Below are 24,652 nucleotides of genomic sequence, written 5' to 3' on the forward strand. Positions count from 1 at the left end.
GGTGCCGCTGCAGGTTGTGGAGGCTCTGCAGTACCCCAGGGCAGGTCCCCTAAGGCAAACTGCATCACCACCAGGCCTTCCCTGCTCTCACCTAAAAGCAAGGTGACTGCTGTCACCCCTCTGCAGGGTGCAGGTATTAGGGCAGGTTGTACTGGGGCTCTCTGGGGCAGATACGGGAGTCCTTGCCTGTGGAATTCTATTTCCAGGAGCAGCACTGAGCTCCCTGATGCTTTCACTGTTAGTGTAGATGCCAGTAAAGATATAATTGCCCTACTGAACAGCTTCAAACAGCAGGAAGTACACCCACTTTACTTAAAAGGCAGCTGAGGAAATGGATTTTTTTTTTTTTTTTTTTTTAACCCAAATGGCACAGTGCTCTCCTGGCTGAGAGACCCATCATTGCTGATTCCTGCAGCCCTGCAGTGTGCGCAATGCTGGAGGCAGCAGCCACGAGGGGTTTGGGAGGGGCAAACTGACCCCATGGGCTGAGAGTTTTGGCTCCACATGGCACTAGCAAGCAGCTGGCCCTAACTGAAGCATAATTCCATGAAAAAACATATATATATCTTAACTAGAGTTAATTAATTCTCATGGGAAATCAGTGTGTAGTGAAGCAGCTACCACCTATTTTTCTCCTATGGTTCCTTTACCCTCTGCTTCAGGAGGGCAGCTTGTCAGGCTGCCCTGTGCCTTCTGTGGCTGCAGCTGACCCGGGGCCATGCATGACCCTGTCTTCCTCGTGCTGTTCTCCAGAGTTACACAGCATGGCTCAGAGGGGCACAGCCCATTGGACCCAACTTGGAACCATCCTGCTCCTGCACATGGGCACTGGGATGTGCCAAGTGCTGTGGGTACACCAGGAGTTTCTAGGCACTAAGCAAAAGCTAATGTGTAAATGTGGCCTCATTAACCTGACTGTGCACTGCAAGAAGGAGGTGGCTCACTCCTCCATGCGAAGCAGAGCTGGTTTCCCGTATTTCCCAGCGCTGGTCTGAGGCTGTGCAAAGGAAGGGGTCATCCTTCCTTTGCACCAGGTTCATTGCTTCAGAGCCCATCCCAGCACAATTGGTTCCAGCAGCCTCTCTCCTGTTCCTATCCATGCCGCTTTAAGCAGTGTGACGTCCATGGAGGTAGCTGGCAGGAATCCCTCATGCTCCCTCTCCCTGCATCTTTAATAACCAGACATCACAACCATGACAACGCCACCACATTTCACAGTTGGGCCCCTGTCCCTCTTCATCAGCTGCTGGGAACAGAGCATCTTCAGCACCTAGCTAGGACAGCAGGGCATGCTAGGAACACAAAGCAGACACCAGTGGGATCCAAAATAGTTGCCTGAAAGACTGAGGTGCCTTTTGGCCACCAAAGGCTCCAGCATGAGGTGGAAGAGGGCCTTGCAAGACCTCTAACAAGATATAACCATGTTGCATTCTTGACACCAGGGTGCTTCCAAAAAAAAGCTTCTGACCCAACTAAAGCATTAACCATTACTGCCTTACAGCTTATTCACATGTTGGTGCAGGCAGTAACACCTCCCATCCTGCCCTGCCTCCCAAGTGCCACTTGGCTGTGACAAGGCCTGAAGATGAGAAGGGCAGAGGAGGTGGCTGTCCTGTGGGAACACCCAGGCCCCAGGTGCAGCCCATCCCAGCCCCCCAGCGCCTGGAAAACTGCTCCAGCTTCCCCTGCGGAAAGCGGCTCTGAAGACACAGCAGAAAGGCTTTGTCTCCACTTCCTATTGTTTTTCCTGCTCTCCATGGCCAGGCTGCTGGTGGTTCTGGGGGTCCCAGCACAGCCCTTGCTCCAAGGGATGCCCCCCATTGCCCTCTGCCCCTCTGGCAAAGAGGAGCAGGACAGGTTTGGGGCAGGACAGAGCCTCCTCTCCCTCCTGCCTGCTGTTGGGATGTGGCTGTGAAATAATGGAGGTAGCAGGGAGCGGTGCCAGAAGCCTGGCTGCTGCTGACAACACTGTGGCTTTTCCTGCCATTTCCTTTGTTTGGGATTAAACAGCCAAGGAAAAAAAAAAAAAAAACCAACACCAAAACACAAAATAACTTTCAGGCCCTGCTGGTGCTGCAGAAATCCCCCTGTGCCCAGGCACAACAAAAAGCCGTGGTAGAGGTATTCCCATGGCAACCCCCCTACTCTTACTCACCCTGATGTTCACATCCTGAGCACATGAGCCTTTGGGGAAGGAATGTCCTGTGATCAAACCATCCCTCAAGGTGGTGCTTTGCAGGCACAGCACACTGGCTTACCTCAAATCCACGCAGGTTTCCCCCGGGCACCCAATGCCAATTCCATGGCTGGCAGGCCCACTGTTCTTGTGGTGCCTCAGGTCTCTGAAATTCCCACCCCGCACTGGGAAGGCAGAACAAGGGCAGAGACTCATCCTCTCCACTTTTCCTCAAGGCAGGTTGTTGGCTCTGAAGCTGTAACTCTCAAATCCTGATTCTTTAACCACAGCCCCATCTAATGGTACAAACGACAGCTGCTCCGGGTGAAGCGCTGGTGGCATAACTATGGGACTTGTCTGACTCACCAGAGGGCGATGCAGCCATCCAGAGGGACCTCAGCAGGCTGAGCGGACAGGAACATCATGGAGTTCAAGAAGGCAAAGCACCGCATCTGCACAACAACCCCTGGGGCCACCCAGCTGAAAAGCAGCTCTGCAGGAAAGAGCCTGGGGGTCCTGGAGGACACTGAGATGAACACAAGTCAGCAACGTGCCTTTGCTGCTAAGAAGGCTGATGGTTGGTCAAGCAAGACTTCCCCCCTTTGTGAATTCATGCTGTGTCTATGACTTTCTTTTCCCTTGTGTGCTCGGAAATGGTTTCATCATGTTCCCAGGGATCAAAATGAAGCTGACCTGCCTGTTCGCCCCCAGGTCATCTTTCTTGGCCTTCCTGAAGATGGGGCATCTGCTTTCATCCAGACTTTGGGCACTTCTAGTTGCCACGATGACAGAAGATTACAGAGTAGCCTTGCAGTGATATCTGCCAGCTCCCTCAGCACTTGTGGGTGCATCCCATCCGGGCGCATGGAAGTCCAGTTCAGTATTCCTTGATATGATCATCCTCCACTAAGGGTCCATCTTCCTGGCTCCAGCCTTTCAGCTCAGATCTGGGATTCCTGAAGGCCAGTCTTGGGGAGGTACAGAAGGCATCCAGTACTTCAGCCTTTCCACTGTCAGTGTAACCAAGTCTCCTTTTCCCTTCAGGAGATGGCCCACACTTTCACTAGCCTTCTTTTAAGCCCCAGAGTAGATATGCTTGCAAAGGCGAATAGCACTAAAGTACTTCCCACCTGCTCTTCCTTTCATCACACTTGAACTGGACCCCACATCCCTACACACATAAAGCAAGCTGAACTTTAACACTTTTTTTTTTTTTTAGAAGGGTAAAAAGTCTCCTGTTCTCTGCAAACCAGAACCAAACTGTAAAAGGGTTTTAAGTGTCACACAAACCTCTGCTAGTTGTAATGCACTCGCTTTGCAATCCTGTTGGAACATCCCCAAGCAGGACACAAATAACTTCCAGGTGTTTTATAGGCTGCTTCAGAGGCACACTGCTAAGCACAGTCTAGAAATCAGATCCAAGGTTATGAGTGTTTGAGCCCTCTGCTGTAATCTACACCTGCACTGCAAAGAGCAGAGCGGCCCTGAGTGTCTTGTATTAGCACATGGGTTTGTTCATCTTGCAGCTCGTGTCCCTGCTTCCCACTAAATGAAAAGAGGGAGGGAGGGCGAATGACAGCACTGGTACTGCAGGATGGGTAAAGGCCAGGAACAGAACTTGTTACAAAGAACAAGTGACACCTTTTTCTTCATTCCTTGTGATTCCCTGTCTCCTAGGATACCCAGTGAGATCTCTGCACGCATAGTATCACCAACCCAAATATTTTCGTGTACTTTTTTAAGCCCAGCAGCCACTGTTTCCATGAGCCGGGTACCCCTGAAAGGCTGTCAGTGTGCAACCAGAAGGAAGGTGAGGGAAGATTTGGGATGAAGTTTCATGCTCTGCCTTAATCTTCCAGTACACAGTGCTAAATGCAGCAGGTTTTTAGTTGCTTTTTAAGCAACAGTTCCGTAAGTACAGAACTCATACTTGACACTGCCATATCAGCACAAGCAGGCTGCCCCCAGGTGACTTTTTCAGCTCTCCCTTGTACTCCTTTCCCTGCAAATGCATTAATGAAAGGCACGGTAGGCTCAGCTGCCAGAAGAAACAGCATCAGTCAAGTCAGAAAGCAGCCTTTGCATTGCTGGTCTAGATGCTTACAACTGCACTGAGCTGTTAGTTTGGAGAAGAGCACCTAGAACATGGACAAAGGGTGGCTGCTTTGCTTCTCTTTACACTTCCATAGGTCCACACAGCCTACTTTTCTAATTTCTAGCAATCGCATAAGTAGGAGATGGTTTAATGGCTGAACTATCCCTCAGCCCTTGTCTGACAGCAGACTGGGGCAGCACAGCTTCTCTGGGCAGCTGTGCCAGGGCCTCACTGCCCTCTGAGGAAAAAATTTCCTCCTAACACCTAACCTAAATCTCCCATCTTTTAATTTAAAGCAATTCCTTCTTGACCATTCACTGTCAGGACAAGAAGTCAAGGAAGACCATGCAGCTGCCTCAAACCAGAAGAGGAAGCATAAGCAAAATCCACGTGAACTGTCTCAGAAGACAGTGTCATTTCTAATGACTCTTCACATAGGCCCAGTTTGTCTGCCAGATTAATTACTGAATGTTTTTCAAAGGCTCACTGTGTTTGGAATCTAGGTTTGCCAGTGTAGGTCTCACCACCTAGCTTCTGCTGCAAATGACTCAATTTCAGAAACATTTGATAACCCTCTTGTAGCAGAGAACTACCTTAAATGAGCTGTAAGGAGTACAGTGCTTCACTTTTAATTGGAGAAAGGGGAGCTTACCTACACATGAAACACATCCATTTACGGTAGGCTTGCTGCTGTAATTACTTTGCTTTTTGATGCACTTGTCAGTTTCACGTGAAACTAATTTGTGACAGAACCAGACCAATATAGGGCAATTAGAAGAGAGATGATGAAAAGGAAGTTCAAACAGCACAGCACTTACTTGTTCTGTTCTCACTGAAGAGGCTGCTGCTGCTCCCCTGTGAGATCCTGAAGCACGAGCTCAAGAGGCAGCTGGCTACAGACACAGATGAAAAAAATGACTGAACCTATGAGAAAAGCCTCTTCTGGCTTCAGTACCCTGCTTGCTAGCAGCTTGGATGCAGCCAAGGTTGATTTAGGCCAAGAGAAGCCTCAGTGTAACTTGGCTTTCTTGCCTTCCCTCCCACTCGTAGTCCTGCCTGTCTCTTGCTCTTTGAGCCAAGAGCCATCCCAGGAGCCTGTAGCACAACCTCAGGCATCTGTTACTGCCACAAATCCCATACCAGTCCAGGACTAACCAGCAAATCCCACTTAAAACATGGGAACGCAATCATGTGAATGACACAGCTGTGCCAGCAGTACTTGGCTGAGTGAGTTGGAACCACCTCACTGCTGCAGGGGGCTCAGGCTCTCCAGGGGAGCACAGCAGGGCCTGCTGCTCCCTGGGGCTGGGCTCAGCTCACTAAACCTCAGAGGCAAAGGCAGGCACATTTCTCCCAGGCAGAAACCAGCTCACAGCTATTGGCTGCCTGCACCTGACCCGTTTTCATGGAGAAGATCACTTCCCAAAGTGATTACGCTGTTCAAGCTCTTCTGGTATTGATAGACAGCATCATCCAACAAGCTGGAAACATTTGGCAAAGAGAGCTTTTAGCCAAGTGGTTAAGCTACTGAAACCACAGCATTAGCACAGCACTGACTTGTTAAAAAAGGAAAGGGAAGATGACAAGCTTATCTCAGCTGAATAGCCATACACAGCAATGCCAAGGTTCCCAAATTAATGAAAAGCCAACAGTATTACAGATAAATGTATTTTAATTAGGATTAAATACTATCTCAGGCTATCTTGAAATCGCACTTGTACTAACCAACAGCCAGAGGCAATAAAAAAAGTTTGAAAACGTAAAAGTTTAACATCAAGACATGACAGCAAGTGCTGCCACGTAAAGCGACAAACACCGCTTCCAAAGACAGATACTCTTCAGAGGAAAAAAGTTGTAACATTTTCATATGGACAAAAATCTAACTCCAAGACTGGAAGAAATATATTAGTGCCTGCCTTTTTTAAAAGTTTGTTTTTTTGTCTTTACATTAAATACATTTCTTTCTTTAAAAGCAAAGTACTTTCTAAATTCATGTTTATATACTGTATGTACACAAGAGCAGAACATTGTACAGTGTTTTGGATAAAGCAGCACTAACTAGCTACAAGCTGGTACGGTGTTGCTGAACCAAACGCAAGATGACAAGTTAAACACTCTAGGAGAAGTATCTCCATGGTTGGTATGAGTAAAGTAAAATATCATGTATGTACAAAGCCATTATTCTAACAAACCCCCCAAACTCAACGCCATTGGCTGTGGAACTGTACATGCTGCAGCTAAGCAATGGAAATCTGACTGCAGAAACTGATCCGACGGACCCTAAGTAACCCACTCCTTTTGGTAGCAAAGTGCACTGCTGATGCAGAGAGCACTCCCACAAGACATCATTGTAACACATCAGCACTTGGGCGCAAGGCTCCAAGGAGAGTGGATATTTATCACACTCTCAAACAGCCACCTGTATTTTTGGGCTACACAGAACAAGAAACGCCCTCACCAAGCCATTCAAACTGTATGAGACAGATGAAAGCTACATTGTTACGTGCCTGTATGTGATCCTGGCCTTCTGCAGACAGTTACAGACTAAAGCAGAAAGTCTGCACCAAAGCACGGCCAGCTCAGATTCCAATGGACTGGCAGTGATTTCCATAATCACTGCAACACTAATCTCTATGCTTCAAAGTGACTTACTGCTCTTCAGATGCACAACATGCTTATTCAGGTTTTGCAAAGAAAACAAACCAAAGAGTTGTGCAGATTTTTTTTTTTTTTTTGAAGTCTACTCCATGAAAAACCCAAACTTATAGTTTGTGCCCTATGTCAAAGCCAGTTGCCTCCAAAAATGTTCTCAGGTTAACAGCAGGGCAGAGATTAAGGTTCTACTTGTAAGTATACTTACAACTGTCCTGCAGTTTGTGCCTTCAGAAGAGGTTACCTGCTGTATTTTCAAGATGTTGATCACCCGTGCCTAAAGCTTACACTGGTTTAAAGAACTGAATGTTTCTTCTTTGATGAGGACAGACTCGAGACAACTTGTTTCTAAACTTGCATCAACTGAAATTTTAAGTTTTAATGGTGTAAAAATCTGACATTTGATTACAGTTAAGAGAAACTTGCTACACAGCAAACTGCATCCAAATCTACCGGTTACTGATGGGACCTTTAAGTTAACCGTTAACAAGTTATTGAAAGCATCCAGACCTGGAAACCTCAGATCACCCAGCCAGTGAACTAGTGATCCCCTCCCCCTTTTCACACAAGGCTTTAACAAATACAGCTGATGTGACCTTAAGCACTGGAGCCAATGATTGCCATTGGTTAACTCCATTACCCCAGTGGGCTAGGGAGATCCTGTGTTAAGCCCAATGCAATATGCATTAGTGTCATGGAGCAGGAAGATCCCAGTGTTTACTTGTTAAAGTTCACACAAACCATACAGATACAGACAGGATAAGACAGACTCAAAAGGATCCATTATGCTTGAAGAAATTCCAAATAAAACGACATCTTCTGCACAGCCCAGCCTCAAACACAGCCATACTTATCTAGTATAATAAACTCTGTAGTAAACTGTTTTTGACCTCCATAGAGAGTAGGAGTTGTCAAATTTCAGGAGGTAAACTCCTCTCCCTGGGTACTGGTGGCTGCCAGCATACACTTCTTCATGACAGTCTCGTCTGTACACAGGCACTATTTCATCTAGCTGAGGCTTGTTGGCATTCTTTTTGGCTTTTTCTTCACTGCCAGCATTTTCTGTAAGCAAAAAATAAAAGAAGCATCAGTTAACAAGGGTGACTAACTTTTAAAACCAAGGTCTGACTCTCCCTTGCATTTGTGTGTAGCAGACACAGTATTCTATTTTGTTAGCTGAAGGAGTTCATACCAAGCTTGCAGCTAAAGCACTGAAAGAGAAAAGCAAAAAGCATGGGTTTGTGTGGTGTGCTCCTTCACTGCAGAAGTATCAGTTTAAGATACTTCTTCACCCATTTAAGAAAGCAAATCAATTTACCACTGCAGAACTGCACTAGAGGAAAGGGAAGTTCGTCTTTGGTTCAGGCTAGACATTGCTTGCTTTAAAGACAAATTTTACACTTCAATATTAAAACATTCCATGTCCAATATAGCTGTAACAGTTTGCAAAGGTGCTAAACTATTTCTGATCAAGGCATTACCCACACTGCTATTAACTGATCAGCTAATAGAAATATGCAGAAGATCTTCCTACATCAGAGCAGTTCCATCTAGGCAAGTTGCACGACTGTTTCAGAACACTGCTTTTTTCTGATGGTACGCAGGGCTCCCCTATAGATATAGGCTGTAACTTGGGTCTTGGCCACTATAAAGAACTGTTCTTTAAAGTATTATAAATTGCAAACAGCATATTGGAAAAAAAGACTTTCCCATCCTCAACTATTACAACCAATCAATGAGTCAAGTGAGACATCTGAAGTTACGGTCAGAATTTTACTTCTTATTTGAAGATGAGATGCCAGCTAGATGGAAGCCATGAACTGCAGAGCTGTAAGAACTAGGAGATGACAAGACAGAGTGGTTTTCCTGCACAGCAATCCCTGCAAGACTAGGATTTCATAAAAATAAGCATGCTTACCTTCTTCTTCATCCTCATCATCACTGGATTCGCTGACATGCACACTCACTGCAGTATTAGGGGAGTCTGTCCATTCAAAATACACCCCAAAACCAATGTCATAATTGTCTGTAGCAAACTCCCAAAAGAGGTAAGACCCCTCTTCATGAGTTGGTACTCTAACTGTAACCACTTCCCCTCGGCCCACTGTGATCACAGAGTCTGCATCCTGCCGGATTTTCTCTTTGAAGTCTTTTATCTGGGGTCGTGTCCACATTGATGGAGCAGCTATCACTGGAACAGAATCTAGAGGGGGGGAATAAGCCAGTTAAGCTTTTGTTTCAGTTATTTATGTTGAACACTAAAGTGTGTTTGAGGTGCACTTGAGGACAATAAACATCACAGTGCTTCCACTCAGGGACTGTGGTCGTGAAGATTTCTTACTGGGATCCAATCAAGTCTTTTGAGGACTGCTGACTGTGGATGAATCTGGAGAACAACATCCAGAAACACCAGTGGGTGATGGGAGAGCTGCTGGGAGGCTACAATTCCTGCTCCACTTCTGCAGCTTCCTAGAAGCAGTCAGAGGAAGGTGGGAGAAGCAAGAGAACAGTAGTCTGGACTGTGCACAGGACAGGCTATGCCACAGGAAGGGCAGTAGACACAGAATAAGATTTGGCCTTCCTTTAATCCCCAAGACTAAATCAATGCTCAGTTTTGGTCAACATTTGAACGTATTTTTGCACAGAACAGCTTTCTGCAGGAACTGTTACGTTCCTTTCCAACACTGCTGCAATGAAGCTATTTCAGTCAAGAGTGAGAAGAGCTTCTGTATCCCATCCACACTGCTTGAAGTGCTTTCACTTCTCTCCCTGCTCTCAAAAACTGTTTTGCCAACATGACATGTTCTCCTTTAGAAGAAAAAACCCAGAAATCACACCTAGCTCTTTCTCAGATTAATGAAGCCAGGTATGATCAACAGTGGTTTTTAAGACACCTGGATCCTAGTAAAGGCTTCCTGGATCCTAGTAAAGGCTTCCGTGGTTCATCTTTATCTAGCTAATCCTACCTTTTGGTCCATTCTCCAATGCTTCTTCCAAAGCCTCTGGATCCAGCTCTTTTTCAGGGCTGTCTGTGTGCGCACTGGCTTGCCCATTAATAGATGGCATATCCCCTTGGGCAGGTACATTCATCTTGGATGCAGTAGTCAGAGATGTCCCTGCTGCTGCTACAACTGCCTCCTGCTGTTTCTGCAAGGCTGCCTAAAATGAAAGGAAGTAAATCAAGTAAAACAACAACAACAAAAACAAACCCTGAGCTGCCTCCCTTTTCCAGTAGAAGGTGTAAAGGCAGTTACAAAATCCCCTCTCCTCCCTACGAGGAGGCTCACCATGAAGGACCTGAAGCTGTACTCATTAACTAGTGAGAATTGCATGTACTTCACATCATGGGAAGTCTTTCCAGGCTGGTGGATACAATCAGAACAAGAAGATTCATCTCTCAAATAATTACGGCATGTACAATAAACTTAGGCCTAGCTACAAAAGTACTGCATTTCAGTAACCTCTATAACATATCATTAAAAAAAGAAAATAATTACTTAAAAAAAAAAAAAAAAAAAAAAGGAGTTCCAGCCTGAGCTAACTCAGCTTCTATAGAGATATGTGAACTATGTAAAGCTTATTAAACCCTTGTCAATTTGTGAGTTAACATGGCAAAAGAGTTCTCCAGCAAACGTGCAAGAAAGGGAGTTAGTTAATTTGTGAGAAATAAGAGCCAGAAGGACTGTGAGCGCTCTGGGAGAAGAGTTATCAAACCTCAGAGGTGCAGCTTTTAGAACATGACTTACATGTTCTACACTAAATTCTTTAGTTTAAATTTATTATGCTGTCTCCTGTGCAAAGAAGTAAATAAATATGAGATTATGAGAAGTAACCACCATCCTTTTGGATTCAGGCTGGATGTGTTATCCCTTTAGTTTCAAGGCTTATTCTGCCCCCCACCCTCCATGCCCCTTCCTTTCCCACCAGTTATCAGTCAGATTACATGCACTCTACTGTTGAGACAGGGAAAAGGTAGAATTCATAAAATCATCCTTTAAAGAATAACTTAATAAGCGTATGATTTTGATGAATTAATAGAATATAGGTATTTTAAAGGGCTAAGAAGACAACACAGTTAAATATTTGTTAGATTCCACACTTGTGCAATTACAGAGATGCTATCCAGATCCACCTTCTACTACTGAAGTCCCATTTCAGTGTGAAGCAGCAAGGAACTTCTCTACAAAACTTCTGTATACAACCTTTCCAAAATTAATGCCATCAGAATCATCTACAAACAGCCATGACACAGCAGGGTTTTTAAATTGCATTAACAGATTCCAAGTTGACTGAGTTATAGAAATCCAAAAGGCAAATACTCCCCAGAAGTGTTACTATGTAAGCTACCTGAATCCTCAGGAACAAGTAAGTATAACTAGACAATATTAGCTCTGTTACCACTTTTTTCATCCTTTCCTGTAAAAGAATTGTCCAAGTATTGATCTGAAAAAAACCTCATTGCCTGGCAGGTGTATTATTTCATAAGCTGCTGTAAAGGAAAGGATGTTGTTTCTGCCCAGGGTCTCAGAGGGCATTAGTCTTCCATATGCAGAAATCAGACAGCTATGATTGAGAGGAGGAGTGCTGAAAACACAGAAGAAAACTGGCAGCAGTGCCTCAGACACCTCAGCCTCCAGGGAGTGGTATCAATTACAGAAGGCACTGAAGACAAGACTGATAAGACTGCAGCTTTCACTTACTACTATGACACCAAAGCATTGGTACCAAGGCAGCATTAAACTTTAAGAGCAACTGCAGCAGGGCAGGAAGCCTCTGATTTCCCTGTACTATCTCAACTCTGCTCCTTTTTTGGACACCTCTTTGCTGAAGGCATTATCCTCTTCAAAACATGAATAACTCCACAGGAAATTAGTTAATAAATTTTAAGTCTTTAGCTCAAAAACAACAGACCTCAGGCTGACAGACACTGGCCACTTAAGATGTGGGTCCTGCCCATAGAGGTCAGACATGCCAGGATCTGAAGTCTGACTTACATCTGTTTAGGATGCTCACAAATGGACATCTCTGAACTTAAAAATAACTTCAGAGAATACAGCATATTTGACAGAGATGCAAGATTCCTCTGAAAACAGGAGTACCCTTTCAAGCCCACACACAAAATCCCTCCTATTACTCCCATCCTTTGCTACCAGAAATAAGAAGGTGTCTTTTCATCCAGAACACAAGCAGTCTATCACAGACAAGCAAACAACATGCTAGATACTGATGTCAGAGGAGATGCAAGAGGGGAAGAGAAGTCAGTACTGCTAGAAGCTGACAGAGCAGCAACCTCAAACCCAGTAGCAACACAAGGCCAGCTAAAGCCTGCTGCTCTTCAATCCTCACATATGATATGTGAAGAATCATTTGAACCCATCAGTTTGTTCATGCTCAGCTGCACTGATACATACTCCCATAGAACTGGGCGTGCAATAGACACTGCAGCACAGCACTTAACGTTCTGCTTTCAGGAATTGTATCCAAGTGATTAGTAAAAGTTGTTTAGAATTTTCTTAACTAAAGGCTGCTTCAGAAAGCTACTCAGAAAGATTAAATAAAAGAGCTTTGGTGTTTGAAAAAGCAGCAGCTTTAATTACTAGAACTCCTTTTTTCCCCTTCTTCTAGCAATTAGCTTTTCAAGGAGATAAAAGTAGGTAAGTTAGCATCTTCCAAAGAGCTCAGAAAAAAAAGACAAGTTTCTCAGCTGGTCCATCTTACCTGCTGCTGTGCTAGCTGGACTTGATACAACTGCTGCATGTACTGTTGATAGTGCTGCTCCTGGAGCTGCCGAATGAGGATCTGCTGCTGTTCATAGTTGCCGGGATACTGCTGAGCAGCATACTGCTGGAACTGCATGGCAGTCTGGGAGTTCAGTGCTGCCATGATCTGTTGCCTACATTAGTGGGAGAAGAGCACGAAGATTACCAGCAGCTGAGGTTACCAGGGAAATCCCTGTACTTAAGTGACAGTTAATTTAATTTCTGCAAAAATAACAAAAAAAACAAACCAAAACAAAAAACCACACCAAAAAAAGCCAACAAAAAAACTCAAGTCTACATAACAGAACAGAGCCTAAAGGTACATGCAAATGTGAATTTTGTCTACCTCATGTTTTGAAAACATCAGGTGTTAAAAAAAAGAATATCAAAAGCTCTGATATTTTTTTCAATCTATAATCCAGGAAAGAGGCAGTGGTATAATCACATCACAGCATTTCTCAAACAGACAAGGGAAAAAATTCCATGTTTGGGTCCTCCAGAAAACATGCAGAAACCATCCCAGCAGCCCTTCTGCAGCTGCAAATAGGAACAAGCTTGCTATGGTACCACATGCCAAAGGTTTTTGTTGTCTAAACCCACTGTGTTACTACCTTAACTTCCCAGGATAGCATGCAACCATAGGAAAAGCATGACTGATTGTGGCCTAATTCACAAACATAAACTGCAAAACAGGGCAACTGCATCTCCAACAAACAGAAACGCAGAAGCTTCAGGAGGAATGTACTGGTTCATCAAGCACAGGCTCCATTCTCCTTCCCTCTCCAACAGGCCAACAGAAACCATACAGTAAATCATCCCCACTGACCTAGGGCTCATTTTTTTTTAACTCATGTTACGTTCATTAGCGATGAGCTACTGATATTTCAGAGGATTCAAGAATCACGCAAAAGGAAGAGTAGTTCTTCCTCACCCTTCTTCCTTTCCCTCCTCTAACAAGCTTCAAGATTAAACTGCTTTTTATTTTAACGGGCAAGATTCACCACCTTTCAACAAACTGTGACCACTTTGGATATGCTTGGCATCTATAATACTCACCACACTGCTTTTCTGTCCAAACTCTTCATCTCTGTAACCTCCTACAACCCTTGATACACAATTATTATTTCCATAAAACCTTTTTCTTTTGCTTCTTCATCACCTCCTTAGCATCATCGCATCCTCTGCTCATTTACATCTGTGTATTTCATGCTCTCACCATATTCAACAGTCCAACTAAAACTTGTGAATTATTTGCTCCCTTTCCAAAACTACTACTTCAGAGATATACCAAATGAACAGGCATTACTGTTAAAGAAAATTATTGCTGAGAGATGTGATGCTATTCCTATACAATGTGTGCAATGCTGGATCCATGTTTTCAGCATCTGGATACAGAACAGTGAAATAGAACGTACAGCTCAAGTTCTATGTAAGCTACTGAATGGGGGTGCAAACAGGTTAGGCCCATTTGAACATGAATTCTGAGCTCCTCTGAGAAATGTGCTAAGATCCAGTGACTGCCAGCACAAAACTAAGATCTGCAAACATTTCACAACTTCTAGAAAAAGAATGCCTTCAAGGAGGTAGCTTTAGACTTCCAAATTAGAAAACCTCAACCATGCATTTGAAAAAAACCAACACAATGAAGTGCAGTTATCCTTTTTTAAGGCACTGTCCTCTATGAAAGGATAGAAACTTTCAATCAACAGTTTAAATAGTTCAGTTGAGTGCAGCAGAACCCATTTAAGAAGCAGAGCCACAAGTTTTGATGAGGTGCAGTGCTTGGAGTCACAATCCCCAAACAGAGATTCTCTTCAAATAAGACTTCTCTAGCAATTTTAGCTGTGAAGGCTGCACACAACAGCACGTTGGGATACTCATTCTCTGCAAACCGTCTCTCTTAACTAAGGACAGCAAATGTCACTGTCAGACCAGAGTGCTCTCATTTCAGATATTCAGTTCTAGCAGAACTATTTAAACAGCCAATACAATTGTCTCAAGTGCAAGACAGTTACTTCTTCCCAGTGTCAGTTCTTTCAGCTACTCACTTTTGCTGTTCCATCCGAAGCCGCTCCTCCTCTATTCTCCTCCTCTCCTCTTCTTCTCTTCTCAGCCTCTCTTCCTCCTCTCGCCTGCGTTTTTCTTCTTCTTTCTGTAAGCGCTCAAGCTCCTCTTCTTCACGGCGCCTTCGCTCTTCCTCCTCTCTTCTGCAACATCACTCAATAAGCTATTGCAGCATTTCTACAACCCTAGGATAAGTTATTTTCAACAAGCTGTAACCTGCCTTTTGCCTACCGAAGGAATCTTTTCATTTGGCATCACCTCTTCCCACTTCAACTCGGAGAAATATCTTATTATTATTACACACTAGAAGAAAACCCATCACCTGGTGTTACTGCACTTTGCAGTATGACAGATGCAAACTCTATTTTAATTCCACACTCATTCTAAACTACTATACTTGTAGCAGAGAATGGTGGGAAAAAGCATCAAGAAGCCTTAAATACATATTCCGTGCTTCAATATATGTTCAATAATCACAGACTACTGTTTAATAACCACATGATGAATAAAGGATGTGGGATAGCCTTTACCAGGTCACTAACCCTTACTAAAAGAGGAATTTCAAGTATCTGACAATTTTGTGTTTTATACAGCTTTAGTAAACTAAATGATGAGGGCAGATATCTTGTGAATTGCATCTCTTTTAAAAAGATGACAGTAAGAGCCACATTTTTAGAAGTCCCTGCATTCTAGGTATATGCACCTCAGAAATGATTTTCCATTACAAGTAAAGTGAAAAGCTTTAAAGAGAGCAAGTGGTACCACAGCTATCTGAACTTCAAGCCTCTCTCCTCCAAAGTAACTTTGTCAGCTTAAGCTATCCGTGACACTGTCCATAGATCAAGAATTACTTATTCAGTATACTGAGAAATCAAACATTACCTTTTCTTTTCTTGTTCTTCTTTTTCTATTTTGTGAGAAGTAACATATGTTGAGAACAAGTGGCAACACCTATTTAGGAGCTTAACAAACTCTGTCATAGCTTCTTGCTTTGACATGTTTCCAAGGGCAGCCCATTCCTTCCTAAGAGAGAGAGAAGACGACTTAACTCTCTGCAAGCCAGTAGGGAGCTCAGAAAACCCAGAAAAGGAGTAACACTGGGAGACAAGCAACCAAATGCCAGCATGCAGCACTTCAGAGAAAACCTGACCCATTCAAAGACAGAACTTAAACCCGTAGATTTCAGCGTTCTCTTCTACCAAATAACCATTTCATACAAGAGCACCAAGTGCTTATATGAAATTTTACACATACCACAAACCCTACTTAGAACTCTAAACTGTGTCCAAAAACTTCCCAGATACAAATCAGTTGGCAAATTAACTTGTATTATTACTTGTTTAATCATTCTTCCACTCCAGTTTGTGGGAAAAAAAAAGCATACATTCTCCCAGATGAACAAATGCAGTAACTAACCTGATCAAATCAAACACAACAGCTTGGTTCTTCCTAAACAATCCATTTGAGCAGAAACAGTGCACTGAGTACAGGTTTGAGAAGCAAAGAACAACACAGCACTGACCTTCATAACTAGAAATAGCAACAGTCAACAAGAGAACTGCAAGCAACAGAGATCATACTGATCTCATCAAAATCTACTCAGTGTCTGAATGCAACAGACAGAGGATTTCAGAGGTTCTCCTTAATCTACTAACAGGAAGGCTCTGCCAAGTGCTATTAGCACTGGCAAGGGACTTGGTCTGCTGCAACTCTGGTGTAAAATAAGGAGAAAGATGCTTAGGCCTGCATGTTAACCAAGTCTTTAAACTGCTATAAAAAAAACCTGGGCTGTTGGCAGAGCAGCTTCTCCTAAAGTAGTTTAAAAAAAAAAAAACACTCCATAATTGCCTCATGGCTCCTTTACTGAATTGTGACTCAGATTTCAGTGATGTTTTTGAAGAGGCTGCTCTCACTTTCTACTACCACACACACCCAAACTGAGGCAATCCACGCACTTTTCTTACTGTTGAAATTGGACGGCATTTACTTCAGACGGGAAAAACAGAGTTAAGATCAACAAAGGCCTTTACCTTCTATCATTCCCCAGCACATCAAAGAACCCAACTTCAGGGCAAGTATCAGGATTGTAAGGTCCCAGCAGAACCTGCTTGTGCAGTGCCACAAGTCGGAGTTTTTCTTCATATGTTGGATGAAAGGCTTTGCCATCTTTTTCTGTAGAGGAAAAGAACGTTTCACTGTTATGATTAACTGGTTAAACATAGGACAGCAAAGAGCATTTCATATCATCACAATCTCCTCTCTGAAAAAGAAGAGAGGACACCAAAAGTTAAGTCACAAACTAAGTCAGCTCTATTCAAATAAAACAGTTCGTCCAGAAGAAACACACCTAACTTCAGCTGAGCTGTCGAGAGGAAAACAGAATGAAAGGAAAATGTTCCCAGAGGCAACTGGATGGCTGCACACTGTCATGGCTGCTGGAATAAGTCCTCACAATGAGAAATCTTAGAGGTGACTCAATCAGCATTAGGGCCTACAGAGAATTCTGGCCTTAAGAACTCAATCAGAATTCCAGGAGTTCCATACCACCACCTTCTAAAGCAAACCTGGTTAGATGCCATCACACATTATCTATTGAGGAAAATGTGCCCTGATTTAAAGTATTTGAATTTCCCAGCTAGGACTTACCTCAACCCATTTACCAAACTGTCGAAACAGATCTAAAAAACAGGCATCACTACATGCAATCACGCTGCTTGTTAAAAAAAAATAAAAAAAAAATAAAAAGAAAACCATTTCCTCAAACAGAAAAACAAGCAAATAAGCATCACCTCTTTCTGAAAGGACTGAAATGAGGAAACTGCTACCAGAGGAACACAACAGACATTTCACACGGCTGTACCAACGGCTTTCCGTTCAGTTGTGAATCAGAGCAGAGCTGCCAGCAGCCCCCTGCTCTCCTTTATCATGAAGGTCACTCTGGAGCAAGCTGTTCAGAGCCCCAAACCGGACACTTCAATTCATACTCGGACTTTAGAGCTGACACAAATTGCAGAATTGCTCAGCTTGTGATTGTAAACAGAGTTATTACTGGGAAATCAGAACAGAAGGGGGGTGAAGGGGAGGGGGATCTCCCTTGAGTCCTGCTGAGAAGTTCTGAGCAAATATTTCTGAAAGCTGCAAACTGGAAACAACCCCACAGGAAAGTGTTTGCAGGGCACAGTGAGAAGTGATGTTTTTGACACAGTGAGTCTGGTACATCACTGGACTTTCTCAGGCAAAAACTAACAAGGAACAACTGCATGCATGCCATGAGTACGTAAGCTAGGATCACGTTAGGAAGGCAAACAATCAAACTCTTATTATTCACTCCTAGAAGCCCATTTCACTCTTCCAGAAACTCAAGTGCTTGCACTTTGCCCAGCATCACATGGCCTTACAGCAAATAGCTATTTCAGCTTCAAAAGACCAGAAGCCTTGACAAGTCCCAGAGGCTCCTTCCCACCCCTGCCATCCTTCAAAGATGCAGGCCATCACATCCTGCAACTTCACCTGAGGATATGACACTTTTGGCAACAAAGCCAGCACAGGTAAAAACTCTCTCCCTAGGTCTCAGATCTCGCTCTTCAGCTATCCCAAGGGTGCTTCAGCTTTTCCCTCACTTCTTCCTACTTCACAATTAACTCAGAACTTAACTAGCAAGTATTTTCTTTAACCTCAATAAATAGCAAGCACTCTGAAAGCACACTTCATGTGCTGGGGCAGCATGCTTAAAACCAAGCTGCTTCATAAAGGAACTCATCTGAAGTTTTGCTGGGCTTCTGTGGCCACCACAGCATCACTGACTTTGTGCAACCTGTGTGCACACAGATGTCTGTCTGCCAGGAAGCACTGTTACATGCTCTGCAGGGCTGCTGCCTCAGCCATCAAACATAAGGGTTTGGGCTCACTTTTGAACAGGGTTAAAGCCAAAGAAAAAGACCATTTCACTCTACAGCTAAAGGCAGCATGTCTATATTTTCACAGAAGTCAGACCTCAAGGCTTAACAAGGGAAACTCTGCATGTGCAGCAGTGGCCCAAGGGAAGACGAAAAGCAAGCTAAACAAGGGAGGACAAAAATAAGAGACAGATATCCAGTGACTTGGAGATAATGCAGATCAGAAGCAAGCTCTAAGCAAAGCATTTGGGGTCAGCCAAGGGAATCAAGTCACATCCTAGTCATTTTTCAGTTGAATTCTTCAGCAGAAACCACGCTGCACAATTACCCCAAAGACTTGGATGCGTTGAGAGTTAAAAATGAACCAGAGGAGCTGGAGCCATCTGCAGAGCTAAATACACCAAAAGAGAGCCTTAGTCAGCCCAGATAAGCAGAAGTGCCAAATCCATTCAAGCATCTGTGGAAGCACTAATCAAGTAGGTATCACTCTTGTACCCTATACAGCTGATAGGAAGCTGAAGAATATCAGACAGCTTCAAGTAACACACTGAGAAATCCATGTGTTTTGCAAAGGAATAATACAGCAACTGTACAACCTTCTGTATGCCATTGGTATTCCTCCTGCTACAAGGCCAGAGAAAGGCTCAGCTTTCCTACAGACAGTTCAGAGTCCTTACTGACAATATCTCAAAACGTCACTCACAGAAAAGGCAATGCTCATCACCTGAACGTCATACCAACAACAGCCACAAAGAGATTAGACAAGCCTAAGTAGTAATTAAGGTATGCTTTTATGAACAAGGCTTTCAGCATGCTGCAGTAATGGCCCATATATACTTGTGGCATGAAGCAGCTTACCCAAAACGCTGCAAGGACCAGCTCTCACCTACTGCAAGCTCAGGCCTCAGGGATGCGTGCCGTGAAGACACAGCACTGTGTTCCTGTATTGTCAGGCCTGACAGGAAGGTCCCTGCACACCTACCATCAGCTATTCAGGCCAGAGCCCTCCTGACAGTGACTCCGTCCAGATGCCCACCAGAGATTCCTCAGCAGGGACTCAGCATACAAAAAGATGAAGCCAGTCCAATAGTGAGTAATGAAAAGGAGATAATGGGAATGGATGTCACTGTGTGGCACTGCACTACTGGCATCACCACAAATTCAGGCTCCAGGGAGTTTAACAAATATGCTTCAATGTGGTTCGATGTGCTGTTATTCATCTGTAACAGGGAAGAAGTATATCTCAAGAAAGATACACTGCACAACTCACTGCAACTTCTGCTCCAGCTCATCTACTGCACTCCCTCTAAATGTCCAATTCCCACAGGATGGCATTCAGTCTCAGCTGTCTACAAGAAGCCAGAAAACAGTTTCAAACGTGATTTGTTGCCTCACAGCTTTTAAAAGCAGGTATCACGGATATTAATGCTGCTCATTCGCAGAGCTCTGATGAGTGAGATCAAGACTGAGAAACATGAGAGGTGAATCACTGCCTGCAGACCCTACTGAATGTTCTCACACTCAGTTCTTTCCTCCCAACGATGTTCTGCTGATCAATAGAAGGGTAATCAACTAGCCCTTTCTGTCAGATCTGATAGAAGCTTAACTTAGCAATAAATGCAGATACATTATAGAGTTTTTCCATGTTCTTTAAAGCAAGTGCCTTTGTAACTAATGTAACTATGTAACTAATGAATTACAATCGTGCCATCAAATTAAAACACAAAAAACAAGGTCAAACAATTCACTTTGGATGATATACTGCTGAGGTTGAAGTCGCATTCTTGTTAGGATGAGAGGAAATAACTTGGAGCAGTCAAACAATATTAGAATACTTAAGATAGCACGAGAGCTTTCAGATAACAGAATGATACAGTTCGTACACTGCCCCCCCAGACACAAGGCACCACAAACCACTGCAGGCAGCACATGAACACTCCAGGGGGTACGATGGTATTTCAAACACATGATATGGAAAACTGCACAGCTAGGCTGATACTGGAAGAGATTCGCTGGCACAGCCAGAGGGCTGCCCCCTCTGACTGCAGGACACAGCCTACACTTCACCAAGCCATCTTCACCAACAGAGCTTGTACCAGTTCCACGGGCAAAATTAGCTGTCAAAGGCACTTCTGTCAGCTGCCTCTGTCTTTCTCAGAGCTGGAATAAAGCAGCTTTGAAGGCTCTTTAATACTGCAGCTCAGCTTCCGTTGTGCTTTTCACATTGTGTTTACATGCACTCCCACCTCATCCTGTCTCTAAGCAGTTCTGCAAGATACCACCTCAGACAAGCATCAGCAGTCACCGTAATATGTCTGAAGTATTTTGTTCTAAATCAACTTTCCAGGAAGAGCATGCATTATGAATGCATTATGAGCAGAGCTCAGTTTACACACTGATACAGAAAAGCAGCTGCTGAACTGGTGATCACTGCTCACCCTTCAACATCCAGTGACTTCTTCAGCCTCCCTGCCCCAGATCCCTCCACACCAACAGCAGCACTTTGTGCAAATACAAAAAAATCTCCTCAAGTGCCATTCTTAACTAATAGCTTCTGTTTTTTCTGCTTGCTTCACGGAAGTGGCACAGGCAGTTAATATCATACATAAAAGCTCTGATATCAACCAGCATTAAGAAGATCAAGTCTGTCAAACATCATCCCACCTCTGGACCAGTACAGTCTTAAGAATAACAATCAGAAATGAGACCTCAGCACTAATCTGTGTCGACAAGAATCAACCTTCAGATCCTCAAGATGTTACTCCTTCAAGTAAAGTAGGAATCTGTGTTTTTCAGCATCCACATGGCTGCCCACCTCCACAGTTGTTTTCACAATGCATAAATCACAACAATTTGGAAACAAGACAACTTATTTTCAGTGCAGATGTATAACAAGCTAGATAAATCAGTAATCTGAATACTGCAAGCTCCTCACTGTCATATCTACAAATAGGAATCCTTGTCTTATAATGCTTTCATCAAGAAACTACATATGAAGATACATGCAACCCCTTCACATGACTTATAGTAGTCATAAGGATAAAAGAGCAAGGCTTTTGTTGGAAAGTCTGACATCGTCATGTAATGTGGAAAGTTCTCCTCTTATGATAAGAATTGTGCATTACAGCAAATGATGTACAGCTAAAGAGCAGCAGTGAACTGCAACTGAGCCTACAATAAAAAGGCAACAAGAAAGAGACACTTGAGACAAAACAGATACACCGCAGTATCTGTAACCTAGATACAAGTAACACCTCACTGACTTCTCACTCTTTAAAAGGAGATGAATATAAAGCATAATTATCACTACAGGATGAGAAGTAATAGAAGTACACTACACACACTATGACTGCGTTGCTTCATTTTTACACCACCAATGCTTGTTTCAGCACAACATTAAACCTAAGACGTAATGAGATGACACTTGGCTGAGATAAGGAATTTCCTACCGTGGAGATGTTTCTTTCTACATTGTGACTTACAAACAAATGCTCATTAGGAAACAAGCTCCCTCAAGCTTCTCACTCTACAGAGAGCGGCAAGTCGGGAGTTGCAGTGCCTCCAGCCCAACACATGGCTGCAGCAGCTTGTGGCACAGAAGATCCAGAGCGTTATTGTTCAGAGGAAAGTACAACTTAAAAATAAAAATTAAAAAAAAAAAAAAATCAAAAAAGCAAACATAGAAACTATGCCAGAATTGAACTTAAAGGAAAAAAAAAAGATGATTTGCAAAAGTGTATCAGTAGAGGGCCAGGGCACAACAACACTGCTTATACCTTCACACACTGCTAACAAGCAAGCCAAGCACAATGAGGAAAGCAGGCAGTGACCGTCCCTCGGGCGTGCTTCCCACCTGTGGTGCACTCAGCTCCGAAGGGACAGCTCACCCGGTGCCACCAAACAGCAAAGAACCACCAGCCTACCACAGCACAGCCTCATGTCCCTAACGCAGGCACGGTGCCGCTGTGCCCTTACTGAAGCTGCTGCAGATTCAGACGGTGCCGCACAAGTAAGGTTACAATAGACGTCCCTCCTCGCAGAACGCACCGCACAGCTGACGCGGTCCCGAAGGAGCGGAGCGCTGCGGCACCTCCCGCTTCCTGCGGCCGCACCTGGCGAAGGATCCCGGCGCAGACACACAGCTCTGCCCACGCAGCCGTGCCAGCGCTCCTTCCCCACAGCCACAACGGCACAAGGCGCAGCCCCAACGAGAGTTAAAGCAAAAGCTCTTCCCCCACATTTCCACGGTTTTTCCCTCGCACGCCAAAAGGAAGGATGATTTTTTTTTTTTTGTCCCGTTTTTTTCAGGCCGGGTGCTGCGCAGCCCCTCGCCCCCCGCGAGCCCCAAAGGAATTACCCTTGAAGAAGCGCAGCGCCAGGCCGTACAGCTCCTCCAGCGCGAAGCCCCAGCGCCGCTCCGGGCTCAGCGCCGCTGCCGCCTCCTCCCCGCCGGCCTCCGCCTGGCTCGGGCAGCCGGGGCCCGCTCGGTTCCGCCCCGCAGCCGAATCCCCGTGGCCGGGCCGCGCTTCGCAGGGCGGCGCCTCGGCGTTGGGACTGAGCGTCAGACCGTCCACCGACACCTCCAACCGCTCGGCGCTCAGAGCCGCCGCCATCCTCCGGCTCCGCTGCGGCGGCCACGTCCCGACTTCCCGTTCCCTCCGACCCGGAACTTCCGGTCCCGCCCCGCCAGGGCCTGCCTCAGGCCGCGCCCCCTCCTGGACGGCCGCTCTAAGCCCCGCCCACTCGCACCGGGAGCGTCGAGGAGCGCGGGCTTGGGAGTCTGCTGACGGGCGGCGGGAGGGCGGCTCCCGGCTTCTCCCTCTGTTCCCTCGGGAAACGCGGCTCAGAGCCGGCACGAGAAGTGTGCCGGGCCGTTGTTTCTCCGGAGCTGTAGCTGCAGTGAGCTGGTGACCGCCAGGCAGTGTTCGCAGTAACGCACTGAGGCGTCCGTCCCCAGCGCTGCCCAGGAGCTGCCCTTCCCTTCGGCGCGCCTCCACTCTGCTCGCTGATCTCGGCAGAGCTGGTTATTAAGTCACTGTTACAGCGTGCTTTGAAGCCTTCGGATGAAAGGCAGAAGAGATGTGAAAGCTGTATTTAAAGCATTTCCAGTCAGTATTTCTTGAAAGCGCCGATGTCACTCGCGGCCCTGTTCAGTACAAACGTGCCCGGATAGAGGCAAAGTCTCGCTCAGACGATAGTTAACCTAAGCTTCAAAAGACGTTTCACAGCCACTTATAAATCCTTTGTAGCTTCTTCACTCGCTTCTGCTTGTTTTGGTTTTGGCTGAGGATCACAAACATCACGCTACTCCTTCCTTTTCCCCAAGACTACAAAACAGGGGTGCATCGCCCCCTTTGGAGCGTTTTGCTTCCTAGGGCGTGCAGCTCTGTCTGTCTGGCACCATCTCATGCACGGAGCCGAGGGCAGCACAGATAACGCTATCTCCTCCTGCATGCACGCCTGCACCCTGCTTTGCAAGCACTATTTCAACATCAGATCTGGCTTTGCATCAAGATGTGTTAGTTCATCTACAAGATTACTTTCAATCTATTCTCAAAGTTTTCATCTGGCACGTTTCCTGCTTGGTTTGCAGAGGCCATCCTTCATAGATACATACATACATGCACATATATATTTTTGCATTAATTCTGTGGTTTAATACACAGTGAGCTTAATATTAAACTTTCCACTTTAAGAAATGTTGAAGTCTTTATCCTAAAATACATCCTTAAAGAAACCGACATTTTGATCCCCACAAGGTTTGCTAATTTTCTCTCAAATGGAAGGAAATATTTTCATTTTATATACCAGCAAACCCAGAGGCGTTTCTGCTTCGTGGCAGAAGCCGCCTGCAATCAGACAGCCCTTCGTTTCCCCATGTCTGGAGACCAAGCTAAATGCAAGATGCTCCGTGAGCATCCCACTTGACAAGCTGATTTGGAGAATGAAGACAGAAAATTGATTTGTCTCATAACAGGATCTCTTTTGCAGCAAATGTTTGACACTTCTA

At 44.8% G+C, this 24,652-nt stretch overlaps 1 protein-coding gene across 1 annotated transcript; it reads right to left on the bottom strand.

Annotated features, from left to right (window-relative positions):
* Nucleotides 1–5,925: 5,925 nt before the first annotated feature.
* On the bottom strand, nucleotides 5,926–23,292 carry ACBD3 (acyl-CoA binding domain containing 3). The gene is made up of 8 exons (XM_042875008.1): nucleotides 23,000–23,292; nucleotides 16,777–16,918; nucleotides 15,629–15,769; nucleotides 14,731–14,889; nucleotides 12,642–12,816; nucleotides 9,890–10,082; nucleotides 8,842–9,126; nucleotides 5,926–7,985 (listed from the first exon to the last, which is right to left on the bottom strand). Exons 1-8 carry the CDS (start codon nucleotides 23,253–23,255, stop codon nucleotides 7,774–7,776), a joined length of 1,563 nt encoding a protein of 520 aa, XP_042730942.1. The 5' UTR covers nucleotides 23,256–23,292; the 3' UTR covers nucleotides 5,926–7,773.
* Nucleotides 23,293–24,652: the final 1,360 nt, after the last annotated feature.

Source organism: Lagopus leucura, unplaced genomic scaffold, assembly GCF_019238085.1.
Source record: "Lagopus leucura isolate 7727_CA_CO unplaced genomic scaffold, USGS_WTPT01 Super-Scaffold_73, whole genome shotgun sequence".
Classification (NCBI taxonomy): Eukaryota; Metazoa; Chordata; class Aves; order Galliformes; family Phasianidae; genus Lagopus; species Lagopus leucura.

Excerpts from the sequence above, each read along its gene's own strand:
- ACBD3 (XM_042875008.1), bottom strand. The coding sequence starts at position 23,255 with ATGGCGGCGGCTCTGAGCGCCGAGCGGTTGGAGGTGTCGGTGGACGGT. Across the intron at positions 16,919-22,999 it reads GGCGCTGCGCTTCTTCAAGG|AAAAAGATGGCAAAGCCTTT; the intron begins GTAATTCCTTTG and ends TTTCCTCTACAG. Across the intron at positions 9,127-9,889 it reads ATTGGAGAATGGACCAAAAG|ATTCTGTTCCAGTGATAGCT; the intron begins GTAGGATTAGCT and ends CCCCCCCTCTAG.